The sequence below is a fragment of the Pyrgilauda ruficollis genome, unplaced genomic scaffold, assembly GCF_017590135.1.
Source record: "Pyrgilauda ruficollis isolate IOZ18807 unplaced genomic scaffold, ASM1759013v1 scaffold57, whole genome shotgun sequence".
NCBI lineage: Eukaryota > Metazoa > Chordata > Aves > Passeriformes > Passeridae > Pyrgilauda > Pyrgilauda ruficollis.
Window position 1 is genome coordinate 7,104,332 of NW_024527377.1, and position 12,538 is coordinate 7,116,869.

General features: G+C 50.2%; 1 protein-coding gene across 5 annotated transcripts in view; it reads right to left on the reverse strand.

Annotated features, from left to right (window-relative positions):
- The window catches only part of EBF1 (EBF transcription factor 1), a 269,259-nt gene extending 258,532 nt beyond the window's left edge, over positions 1–10,727 (reverse strand). For 3 of the 5 annotated variants that reach the window (XM_041482008.1, XM_041482007.1, XM_041482006.1), the window contains exons 1-4: positions 9,798–10,727; positions 8,334–8,490; positions 7,961–8,024; positions 7,728–7,783 (exon numbers count right to left, since the gene is read on the reverse strand). In XM_041482008.1, coding sequence (XP_041337942.1) covers positions 7,728–7,783; positions 7,961–8,024; positions 8,334–8,490; positions 9,798–9,931 — 411 coding nt within the window. In that variant the 5' untranslated portion in view covers positions 9,932–10,727. Of the gene's footprint in view, positions 1–7,727; positions 7,784–7,960; positions 8,025–8,333; positions 8,491–8,762; positions 8,934–9,675; positions 9,713–9,797 lie in introns of those variants that run through there. The other 2 variants (XM_041482010.1, XM_041482009.1) reach the window with 2 other exon arrangements.
- Between the last annotated feature and the right edge of the window lie 1,811 nt (positions 10,728–12,538).

Consider the following 12,538-nt stretch of genomic DNA (forward strand, 5'->3'; position numbering starts at 1 on the left):
TGTAACCCACAGAGGGTAAGAGATGTGGTACTTCCAGAAGGGGCACAAATCTCAAGACACACAGATCTGAAGAAGCATGCACTGACCCTTACACAATTTAAACGGCAACATGCAATATTAATATAATGCATTATAAAATCCCTTAATATTTCCATAAATAATATCAGGAATGGGCCTGTGTTACCTTTGGTAGTTTTAATTTTTTTACTTCAGTTTTGCTACAAGACTTCCCTGAAAACTTAAGAGCCTCTGGGCTGGGGTTTTATAGCTGATAAAACAGAGGCTGCCACTAATTGCCACTAATGGGCCCAGAGCCTCACCTGGCTTCTGCCCCCTCATTTCCCCCAGTGAGGGACAACAGCTGTGAACCCAGCACTGGGAAAAGGGGGATGCACAGAAAGTCTCTCCAGCACAGACACCAGCAATCCCCTGACCTCAGGTGGAACCCCCACCTTGAGCTACTTCCACATCAGTGCCCAAGAGAGATACAGATGGTTTGCAAGAAGTCTTGGAAAATGGAATTACATGGATTACAGCAGGAGATGGGACAAATTCAGAAGAGCCTCGTTCCCAGCAATAATGGGGAAGATGGGGAGAAGCTTCTTCCAGGCAAAGCCAGAGAACTGAAGTAACTGGCTGACACCTGGTGGGGTCAGTCAGCGGGGACATTGCAAAGACTCCAGAAAACCCCAGATCAGGTTCCACCTGGCAGTGGGACAGGCCAGGCAAGGAGGAAGCTCATGGCACTTCTTGGACTTCATCAACAGTTAAAAAATAATCTCTCTCTGAGAATGTAGAGCAGGAGGAAAAAGAGCAAATCTACTTCTGAGGCCTTTAGTGGAGACAAACACCTCCAGCCCCCCGTCCCCTCCAGACAATCACAACGTGACATGAGAGGAGAGGGTTGCTGGACTCAGCTTGTTCTTCTCATACTTCCAAATATTAAAATAAATTTACCCAGGATGGGTTAGCTTGCTGCCAGTAGAGCCAATGAAGTGCTAGAAACGACAAACCAGAACGCAAAATTTACTTTCCTTTTTCCCCCTTGCCCTCTCTCCTCCTCTCCCCTTCCTGCTGCTGTGCTTACTTAACCTCCAGGTAGCTGCTTAAATAACTCAACTAAATAGCAATAATGAACGGGCAGAGTCAACACTGTGGTACATAATCACCTTGTCTGTTGTGTTTAGCATCAGTGATCCCTTCTTTGCGTGCATGACATTCTTCTGCCTCCCTCCACGTTAAGGATTTGCTTCTCACTTTATTTGCATTCAATTATCGAAGTTGCACCCGTGCACATTTTGTTTTCTCCGCGTCAAGCGCGGCTCCTCTTGCCTTCCCTATTCCTGCAGGAATTCCTAGGAAATTCTGGGAAGCGGGAGGAGGTGCTGGGCTCATTTCTGAGCAGCTCATCCCCATCTCCCCACTCCTGTGTCCCAATTTACTTGTGTGAAGCACCAACTGCTTGCCCCCATGAATGGCTGCCCGAGAGCCCTGCAGATACTCGACCGCCTCGCAAACCGCGCCGCTCTGAAGCATTAATTCTACAATTAGTTTCAAAAAGGAAACAGGAACTGCTAAAGTTTCAGATCGTTAGAGCTGCCAGAAGTATTTTTACAGGAAGGGTCTCCTACGTTACTGTTGTGAAAATGTTTAACTCTCGGATTTGAAAAGCTGCCCTTTTTAACAAAAATATCTTGATTTTTTGAAATAAATTAAGCGGTTTTTAAGTTCGGGTTTTGAAACAGGGAGATTGCGTCAGGGTTCCCTGTCGCATTAACGTCGTCGTGATTTTGTCAAATAGGGATCACATTAATGAGAGACAAAGTGAAAGTTACAGTGCATAAACTTAGACCACAGCAGAGCTAAAAATAAGCCTGCAGATACACATCAGAGTTGCACAACAAAACACCGGCAAAGGAAATGCAAAATTATAGACTTTGGGTTTTTTCTTTTTGTTTACTTCATGTCGTTTTAACTCGCTGGTAATTCATAAGCACTTGAAAACAGTGTTTCTGCTCCTGAACAACATAAACATTTCCTCATAAAATTTATCTTCCATTTTGCCAGCTGTTACTCACCCAAGAAACCTTACTGCAAGAAGTCCCAGTGAGTAACAGTCACTCATGCACAAACGGACCTCAAAATCCGGCCCCGAAAAATTTGTGTCAAAAATATAAGGCTTCCTCACTTCTATTTAAATAAAGCTGCATAAAAAGTTAAATCAAATTCAATTCACTGCTTAACAGCAAATAAAAATTACTGCATTGAGCACATCACAGTCAAGTGCGTCCAAAAATTCACCTAAACTTTTCAGTGACAGACTTCATTATTAAAAAAAATTATAAGAAATAAAAAATAAAAAGGAATGGGGGCAATACACAAGTCAAGGCTACAGTTCTCATTTAATCTACTTTTTCCCCAGTAGACACAGTAAAATAAAGCAATAAAATAATCGACAAACAAGCTGGAAAAATACAGAGACTGATTTTGTTCTTAACCATTCCTGAATAAATCCAGATTTATGCTGGTACAAGTGAGGGCAGAATCGTCTCATGGTGTCAGTTTGCCAGTCAAGCAATCCTGCTTTCAGAACTGGACGAAAAACAATCTTGAAGGAATGAGATCATGGTCATTATATTACTCAGTTATGTCATGGCCTTGATTTTAAAAGAGTAAGAGAAGGAGAGAAATCACCAATGTGCATCTAAATCCACTTGCTTTCAGATTCCATCTGCCTCACAAAACAAAGTATCTCCCTTACCGAAATAAAAGAGAAGGGAAAACTCATTAAAATTAGGGTCTTTTCCAAAACAGAACTAAAATGATTTGGAATGACGTTTACAGCTGTACACACAGGGAGAAAATAAAATCCTGGCCCCACCGAATTCAATAGGCGCTTTGCAATTGACTTCAGATGGGCCAGAATTTCACCCAGAGAGGATTAGGCTTGTATCCACTGTATATCTACAGAGAAAATACTGTGAATTACATTTATTTGGCTTTGAATCCTTAACCCTCAATTACCCGAGGTTTTACCCCTTCTCCAGGCAAAACCTCGACCCATCCCAGGGAGGTTTATCCCGGACAAGCAGCGCGGAGCTGGTCCCGGGGCGAGGACAGGGAGTTCTTGCTCTGCCTCTCCACACACAATTCAGAAACATCTAATTATTTTATCCAGTCTCCTTCTGCCTTTGATTCACAGCCTGCTTATCGACGTATTCACACAAATTAAATAAATTTATCTCTCCTAATATGTTCATTTTTAATGGTTTTCAAACATTCACATGGAAACAGCTCTAGCGTAAATATCCCAGAACAAATGGCTGTATATTATACAGGAGGGAGCAGTTGGGCTGCCAGACTGGGAATGCACCAGGCCATCTGGCTCAGGCAGTCTCTCCAAAATCCTCAGCTTTGTTTTCACCCTCAGACTCCAAACAACACATTTTCCACTGTGATGAGTTTACATTTTCCCAAACACAGGTCCTGATCATGCATGCAAATTCCAAACTTCTCCATTCCTCTCTGTACAAGGAAATTAAAATCACCTGCGCTTCTGACATCTCACCAAAGGCACAAGAAAGCTGCTAAAATCTGGTGCAATGTAAACTTTCCCCGTCACAGGGGTTAGGTTTTGTTTTATGTTTGTGTGAAATTTCTCCGAGTCTGCTGAGGCTCCTCTGAACTTATTGATAACATTTTTTTTTCCCATGCATGTAGCTGCCAGAGAAGGGCCATGCCATGCACAGAATAGAGCTGATTAAATATCTGCAGACATCAGAGAATGACAGACAAGTCAACAGAAAAACCATTTGCATCCAGAGTTATAGCTCTTGGAAAAAAAAATCCAAATATAAACAGGGTTTAAGTCTGAAGGAAGGATTTTTGACTCATGAGTTCTCTCAGCAATAGACAATAGCCATCGAGCAAAACTTATGATTCTTAAGATGCCTGAGCCATATTAGCATCCGTTATATCTTATGGATGAGAACAACTGAAGGAAAAATGGGTGGGGAACAAGTATTTCAGATTTATTTCCTCCATCTTTCCTAATAGTGAAATACCTCAACTTTATGAAAATACAGCCAAAGAAATAGAAGGCATCTCTTCTCCACAAACACATTAAAATCCCTTGACTTGCCTAAAAACTCCAGTTTTATTAGAGCAGACATATTTCATGTTTTGCAGGCGATTTCAAAATGCATCATTGTTAGAGGCAGATCTGCGGGAGGAGCTGCTGCCTTACGGAAAGCAACAGCTATAAAGTTCGGGGTCCTACAGGGTTTTGAGCGCATTAGGAATGTGATCCTGACACAAAATGAGGTGCCAATATAACATAAAAGAAAATTTAATTAAGCCAGTATTGACACCGAATGTTGTTGCCTGAACTGGAAAGAACTTCTCTGCCACAGGAATTATTTGTGTGTAACATTTACCATTTTTAAGTGGCGGGGACACGTTTCAGAAACTTAGCGAGACCCCGAAAGCCACGTAATTCCCATTTCACCCAGCGCTTCTCCGGTGCCACCACCAAAGGCCAAGCACAATGCCCCAAAATGAGGCACTCTGAGACCAATCCTGGCTGGGTTTCCCATTTGGAAGTCCCACAGCTCTCTTAATTCCCCGTTTCCCAAGGAATGCCCGCGCAGCCCGAGCTCCTGCTCGGGGCAGTGCGTGCAGAACTCAACCCACAGCCAGCTCTGCCCTGGGATGCAGCTCCCAACACAACTCTTGGCTGCCTCAGAAGTGCCACTCTCCAGCCCCACTTCCCATCCTGCTCCACAGCTGACAGAGAAGCACACACGCACCAGGACACGGAGATCGCTCTGGTCCACCCGGGACACGACTCTTGCTACGAGTTTCTTAGCTGGGCACAGCCACACAAACAAATCCCTGACTTAGGCAGAGCAGGAACACTCAGGAGCAGGAACATCTCCTCTTTAGTACATACACAGCCCCCAGCATAGCCAAGCCCTGCCTACTGCTATAACACATGCTGCTAATGGGACATTCACATTAAATCTCTGAGCAGCAATCCTATGCACAGAAATCCAGGTCTGATTTGCAGAAGGGCTTTTATTTTATCTCACCTAACTTAATAATCCGCAACCGTACAAAACCTTGCAATTTGTAACTGTGACACAAAGAGAATATATTTAAATCTGATGCGTCCGTATTAAAAAATAATAATAAAAAATTAATATTTAAAAAAAAGCCACAGATACTTTCCTGTATGATCTGGGGAACCTAACTCATTCAAGCTTTGCTTCTGTGGGATTTTTAATTTGCCACCAGAAACCTCAGAGTAGCTGTAATTTCAGTCTGGGAATTCACAATTATCGAGTGTGTGAATGTGCGTGTGTGAGGACTGAGCAGATACTTGCCAGCTGAAACGTGTATGCTTCTGCAACAGTTTCATTTAAAAGTAATCATTTCATTATCCAATTTGTTCTGAGCGTCATGCATTAAAATACTACACCTTCAAGTAGACTGACAATATATATTTAACTTTCATTAAAAATTAAAGAATTTTCAGACAGTCTTTGCAATATTTAATTACAGTTTGATGATTTGAAAGTTACTTGAGAATCTTCTATATAATTCACTGTCATAAAATATAAATGATATATTCAACATTTGGGTGAGCTTCTGTCATGTGTTGTACTTCACTTCCTAATAAGCATTCAGTAACCGACGCGATCCCAACTCTGAAATAATTTCACTTTTGAAAAGAAAGAATTAAAAAAGGAGAAGAAGGAGAATTTAGGGTCTGGCCCCTGAAAAAATTCAGAGCGACATATGCCACAGTTTTGACGTGACAATGCCCTATTTTTCATAAGCAATTATAGTCATGCCTGAAGAAACTACAGACATGAAATTAATAGGTAAGCAAACATGTTTGCATCTAAAACAGCCTTTTGCTCCTCGTTTTCTAATCTAAGCTCAGAGAGCTTTTGTTCTAAAATCCTCGCTTCTCAACCCCACTTTTCCCAAAATCTGTAATTTGCACTAACTTTGTTTTTCTAAGACTTCCTGAAATCAGACAGATTTTTTTTTTTTTTCTCCTGCTTCTTCATTGTGAACGTGCTTTAAAGCTACACGGTAAGTCTTACAAATAAACTGTATCTCGGGGTTTTCTTTTTCCCCTTTCTCTCCAAAGACCCTCTGATGACTTGATAATAATGAGAGACCAAGAGGTCAAACAGTGCCTTAGGATGAACTCTTCATATGCAAGATGCCTTTGTTAAGAAAATTATTTTGAATCCACTGCTCTCCATGAGTTCAGGGCTCTGTTTTCAACAGGATTATGACCAGAGGCTTCTGCATTTCCGTAACGATAGAAAAGCTATTTAAAGATAATATTTATTGATAGTCTCTCTCACACGATCTACACTGAAATACACAAACTCCAAAAGGACTAAAAAGAGTTCACATATCAGGAAGATTTTGTTACTTTTAACACAAACTAACCAATTTGTGCCTGAAAACTAGGGAATGACAGCAAACGCTTTCCAGGATTTTTTATGAAGAAGGGTATGTGGCTGCTGGTATAATTCCTACAAGGAACGGGCTCCGTTTGGAAGTGTACAGTATAACAGAGTTCAGATGCACAGTGGATTGTCTAGTAAAATTCACCCAAGTTCCCTTTTTTTTTTTTTTTTTTTTTTTTTTTTTTTTTTTTTTTTTTTTCTGTTGAAAGACAGTCTTCAATAGCAGGAAAAGATGTTTTGGGACCATCAAAGAGAGTTTTGTAAAACAAACTCAGCCCTTAGAGCTTTATATTTTGCTGTAGAAAAGAAACCCAAATACAAGCCAAGAGTTTTGTCCCTGCAGACAACATACAAGGACTGACGTTTCCTAGCAGTACAAAAAAAAACCCTTAATGTTTTTCTTAAATAAAATTTAAGAATTTTCTTTAACAACTAAAACAGATTAGGAGGGGAAGAAACATATTTTAAGAATAAAAAGGCTTAAAAGCGATCCCAACTATTTTAAATAAACATCTTCCAAGAGAAAAATATTCTGACAGGAGCAGAAAAAAAGCCAGAGTAACAATTAAAAAATAAAGGGGAAAAAAAAATAAAGAAGAGAGAATCGATTTGCTCAGATAGTCGCTTTGTAAAAATACTGTTTTTAAACACAAAAGTATTTTTTACAGGTAGGCACTCTGTTTGGGAGGCTAAAGAACAGGCTTAAAATGAGCATTAATCCACTGACAAGCCCTGCTGCCCTCCCCGAGTCCGACACCGAGCTCGCCGCTGCCCGCGCCGCGATTCTGGGGGTCTATTCCGACAGGCGAACGTGTCGCGACAGAACCGCTGCTCCTGCGGCCAGCGCGGCCGGCGGCAGCGCCGGGAGCGGCCGGAGCGGCAGAGCCCCGCGCCGGGCAGCGCCTTGTGCTGGCTGCGCTCGGGGCTGCCGGAGGCCGGAGGTTAATTCTTATTAATTAAGCGGCAAAACCATCCGCAGCCCCGACTGGGACCGCTGGAGGGTCGCGGATATTTTTCTCCCGCAGCCCAGCAGCAGGCAGGGTCCCGCGGGGACCCGCTGGCCGCCCCGCAGCCCCGTGGTTGCCCGGAGCGGCAGCGCGGCCGTGCCCGCGGGAGGCGGAGGCTCCGTCCCGTCCCCGCCGGGCAGAGCGGCCCCGCCGCGGGGGCGGGTTTGGGCTCCCGGGGCCGCCCCGACGGCTGCCACCCCCCGCTCGGCGGCCGCCCCGCAGCACCCACCTGCTTGGTCATGGAGTCGATGAGTCGCACGTAGAAATCCTGCTCCGTCCTGATCCCTGAAACAAGGCACAGCCGTCAGCAGAGCAGCGGGGCCGGCCGGCGGCAGAGCGCCGGAGCTCGCCCCAGGGCTCGGGCCTGCCGGGGCCGCCCGTGTCCCGGCAGCGAGCGCAGGGAGCGGAGGGGAACCGGGGGAAGCCGGGCTCTGCACGACGGGGGGCACTACCAGCCCTTACCATTGCTGTAGAGCAGCTGCAGGCGGTAGTGGATCCCGTTGTTGGTCTTTTCGCTGTTGGCTTCCTGAAGTCAAAGACGACACGGGAGGCCGGAGGGAAAAAGAAAACAGTATCAATGGAGCTTCTCCATCACTCGCACGCCGGGTGTCCCCGCGGATGGATGGGGCAGCTCTCAGCACTCTCCCCTGCCCCGGGCATAGCGAGGGAGCAGGGGACATCCCCTCCTTGTCTGCCCTCCGGGACAGGGGAAGACTGAGGCGCCCGGGAGGCTGCCGTGGCTCCCGGGACGAGCCGCTGTCGCGGCCCCGAGGGAGCGGAGCGGGGAGGGCCCCGGAGAGGCGGCCGAGCCCCCACGGGGCACCAGGGTACTCACCTTCTCCTTCTCCACGAAGCCCACGAAGGCGGTGCGCTCGATCTCCACGGGCTGCCCCTGCCGGTCGTACAGAGCCAGGACGAAGTGGAAAAAGTTGGACTTCCTCAGGTTGGAAGGCGGCTGCTTCTCGAAGTGAGCCCGGGCCAGACCCACTCCGCTGGGACCAGAGACACGCGGGTTAGCGGCAGCTCCGACCACGCGGCCTCACGTCCCCCCAGCCGCCTCCCGGGCCCGTGCCTTCCCTCGCCGGGACCCGGCTGGGCCCCCCCGGGGCAGAGCATCCCTCCCTCCTCCGAGCCGCCTTGGGGCTTTTCCCTTCGGGCACGGAGAAATACTCCAGCTCCGAACCCCGCGGAGCCCTGAGCCCATCCCGTCCTGCGGCCAGCCCGAAGCCCCCAGCAGCCCCCCCAGGCCGGCCCCGGTACCCACCAGCCCTCCCCGGGGGCCGTGCCCGCTCGCAGCCGGCCCTGCATGGCGGGGGAGCCGCGCTCAGAGCCGCCGGCGCGTTGCCCCGCGGAGCAGCATCGGTCCTGCCACTTCTCAAAGTCGGCTCGGAGCTGTCACAGCAGCGCCCATGTGCCTTATCTTGCGAGCCTTTCCTCCCGCGCCGGAGCGGTGGGTAAACACCGAGCCCAGGAGACAACTTCAAATATTTCAGGGTTGTCCCTGCAGAAACTTTCCCTTCCTTAGAGGGCTCCAAAGGGGGGGTGCGGGGCGAAGTGGGAGACACTGGGAGATGTCAACATTAAACTGATGCCGGATGATGCCGGCTCCAGGGCTCAAGCTGCGAATCCAGCATCAGGGTTTGGTTCGTGTTTGGGGTTTTTTTCCGCGGGAAAGAGGATGGGAAGAAGGAGAAATAAGAGAGAAAACGAGGCTGGGCGCAGCTTCGCCAAAGCCATCTTATATTTGGAGAGATTTCTTTTAAAAAATCTGAGATAAGTGGCAGCGGTTTTACAAAGGGACTTTAAATTAAATTTCTCCTGGACTACGTTTTGCAAACTCCCTTCTTATCGGAGGAGAAGAAGAGGAGCTGCTGATTCTGACGAGAATAGGAAAGCGAGGTAGAGAAATATATTTTGGATACATCCGTGCACAACTCGCTGTTTTCCGGAGGAGGAAAGTGTCATTTGAAGATCTTAAGACTAAATCAGCAGCAAACATAGTTTTGAAAACTCCTTCCTCCGAGCGAACACAAGGAGCCAGAGAGATGAAACCTACCTACCCGCACCTAGCGAAACTCGCCACTTCCTTTATTGTTGTTATCATTATTTAATAAAAAGTCATTCCTACGGGACAATAGGGATAAATATTTAACTGGCGACATCTACGCGAAACTCACTGCTGGTAGCAGAGCTCCGGAGCCGGGTTTTTGTTGGCGCGGGGGGAAAGGCGCTGCGGGCGGGGAGCGCCCCGGGGCGCGGAGCGGGGCGCGGGCGCGGAGCGGGCGCGGAGCCTGCCTACCTCTGAGCGGCCGTGCTGGCGTCCAGGACGCCGGCTCCCTGCATCCACGTCCGCACCGCGTTCATCCCCGCGCCGAGGGGCTCTTCCTTCATGCTGCTCCCACTCCGCTGGATGCTTTCCTGAATCCCAAACATGAATCAGAAACAACAGCGCAAATCTTCTTTCTTTATTCAAAATTTTTTTAAAAGTGATAAAATCGCCAGGCGGACTGTTATGTGTGGGTTTTTTTTCTTTCTTTCTCTCTTTTTTTTTCCTCTCTCTGCAGCTGATCGCTGGAATCAAAGCAAGTCGGAGAAAGCAAACACAGGCACGCACATTAAAAAAAACAAAAAAATCCAGAGGCAATCAGAGCCCGGTTTTGTTGCTGCTGTTTGCTGCGTGTGCAGTTTGTTTGGGTGCTTGGAGGGGCTGGCGGGGTGCTGGGGGCTGGTTGCAGCGCTCGCAAGCCGGAGGAGTACTTGAAGTCCCTTTTGTATGAAGACACCCCTCGGATGGCAGCAGGCAAAAAAAAAAAAAAAAAAAAAAAATCTCAGATGGCAGTTTAAGAAACAATAGGACGAACGGGAGCTGCGGCAGGCTCTGCTACATCAAGTGTCATTTTCCAGTGACAAGAGAGGCAAGTCCCCCCCCTTCTCCCCTCTCTCTTTTCTTTCTTTCTTTTCTCCCTCTTTCTTCTCTCCTCTCCCAGCCGAAGCGCTCTCCGCTCCTCTCCTCTCTCCTCCCTCCTCCAGCCGCGCAGGAAGCGAGTTGCCGGAGCCGGGCGCACGCCGGGAAGGGAGCGAGAGGGGCGCACCCGCGGCGGCGGCGCGGACGGACGGCCGGAGGGAGACCCTGGGGCTCCCCGTGCCCCCTCCCTCTCCCGCAGCGCCGGGCGGACTCGCCGTCTCTCCCTATGGGAGCCACTTTGACTGTCCCCGCCGCCGAACACGAGCCCCGCAGCCCCGGCGGGCGGGGGGCGGGGCCTCCGCCGGTACGCCCCCTCATTTGCATCGCGTCACCGCCCCGCCCCCGCGCCGCCGCCGCCAATAGGCGCCGGCAAAGCGCCGCCGAGGGGGCGGGGACACGCCTCTCTAATTAGCATAGTCCCGCCCTCGGCGCGGCCGGCCCGGGGGAAAGTTGCCCCGGAGCGCCGGGGGCGGGCCCGGTGCGGCGCGGCCGCGCCTTTGTTCGGGAGCGCCGCGGGCAGCACGGGCACCGGCCCCGCGGGGGCTCCCCCGACCCCCCGGCGCGGCCCTGGCCAGGAGGGAGCCGTGCTCCCGCACAGCCCGCAGCCGGCACCGCTGAGTGCGGGGGTGGCCGAGCCCGCCCCGCTCTCCCCGGGATCCGCCGGCAGCGCCAGGCTGCCCACCGCGGCTGCCCAAAGCCGGGGATGCCCCGTGCCCGTGCCCGGTGCCCGGTGCCCGAGCCCGGGACTGTCCCCCGCCGCAAAGTCCCGCTGCAGCCCCGCCGCTCGCCCCGGCTCCTGCCCCGCTCCGGCAGCGTGCGCTGCTCGGCGGCACGAGCACGCGATTTCCGAGCAGGATAGTTCTCGGTGAAAGTTCTTTTTTCTTTTTTTCTTTTTTCTTTTTTTCTTTTTTTCTTTTTTTCTTTTTTTTTTTTTTTTTCCTAGGAAGTCCGATTTTTGTTTTCTCAGGGAAAATAATAATTATAATAAAACCAGTTCCTGGCCTCGCTAGGGAAGAGCCGGGCCGGTTGCGCGGCGGCCGAGCGGGCGCAGTCCCGCATCTCTCCGCGGGCTCCCGCTGTCCCCGCATCACCCTCCATCCTTCCCCTGCCCGAGCCGCTCCCGTCTCGCCTCTTGCCGCGGCAGGAGCTCTCTGAGCCGGCGGCCTGGGTTATGCCTCCCCAAACACACGCTTGCCCATCCTTGCACATACAATCAAACAAAACCCTGCGCATCCCGGCACGCCGGGCTCCTCGCCCTCTCCACGGCGATGTCACACCGCGCAGGGTAACCTCTGAAGTGTCCGGGCTGTCTCTGACTTGCTGCCGTGCCCCGCTCCCCGGTCAGAGGTGCGGGCGGTGCTGCCCGATCAGAGGCGCAGGGGCGGGCGGCTGCTGTCCGCTCCTTCCAGAGCTGCAGAGCCCGCAAAGGGCAGCGGAGCCCCCCGCTGCATCCCCAGCCGGGAACCAGCCAAGGGCCTGGAGAGCAGCCAGTGCAGTCTATCAGCAGCACTCTACAGCACCCCACTGCAGCCCGACAACTACACAGGACCCTCTCCCAACCACCTGTACATCACTCTGTGTGGCACAGCCGCTGAGCCCGCAGCTAAGCCTCGGGAAGAGAGCTCGGACTCCAGAGCAGGCACAGAGCCCGCTGCCAGCGCCTCGCTGGCGCTGAGAAACTGCCCCCAATTCTTGGCTTTAGGAGAGTCCACAAAACATCCACATCCCCAGCATCCTGCATCCTCACAGAGGAACTGTCACAGACAGCAAGTTTTCACATTCCGTGAAGATGCCATTTGAATCTTGACACGGTGCTACTGTGTCATATCTCAGGGAGATGTGGAAGAACACGGACACACAGCCACACATGAATATTTACGCCACAGGTACAGCATAGGAGCAGTTTGGCTCCTGCAGAGCTCGGGCTTATTGGGCTTCCTCCGGCTGCTGCTGTTTCAGTTGTATCATATCCAGCCTAAATGCCTCCATGGTGAGATACATTCTGCAATTAAAAGCGATTTGCACCTGCACTGATTGCTCCTTTCCCAGGGCAGGGATCTGCCCGGGGAGGAATA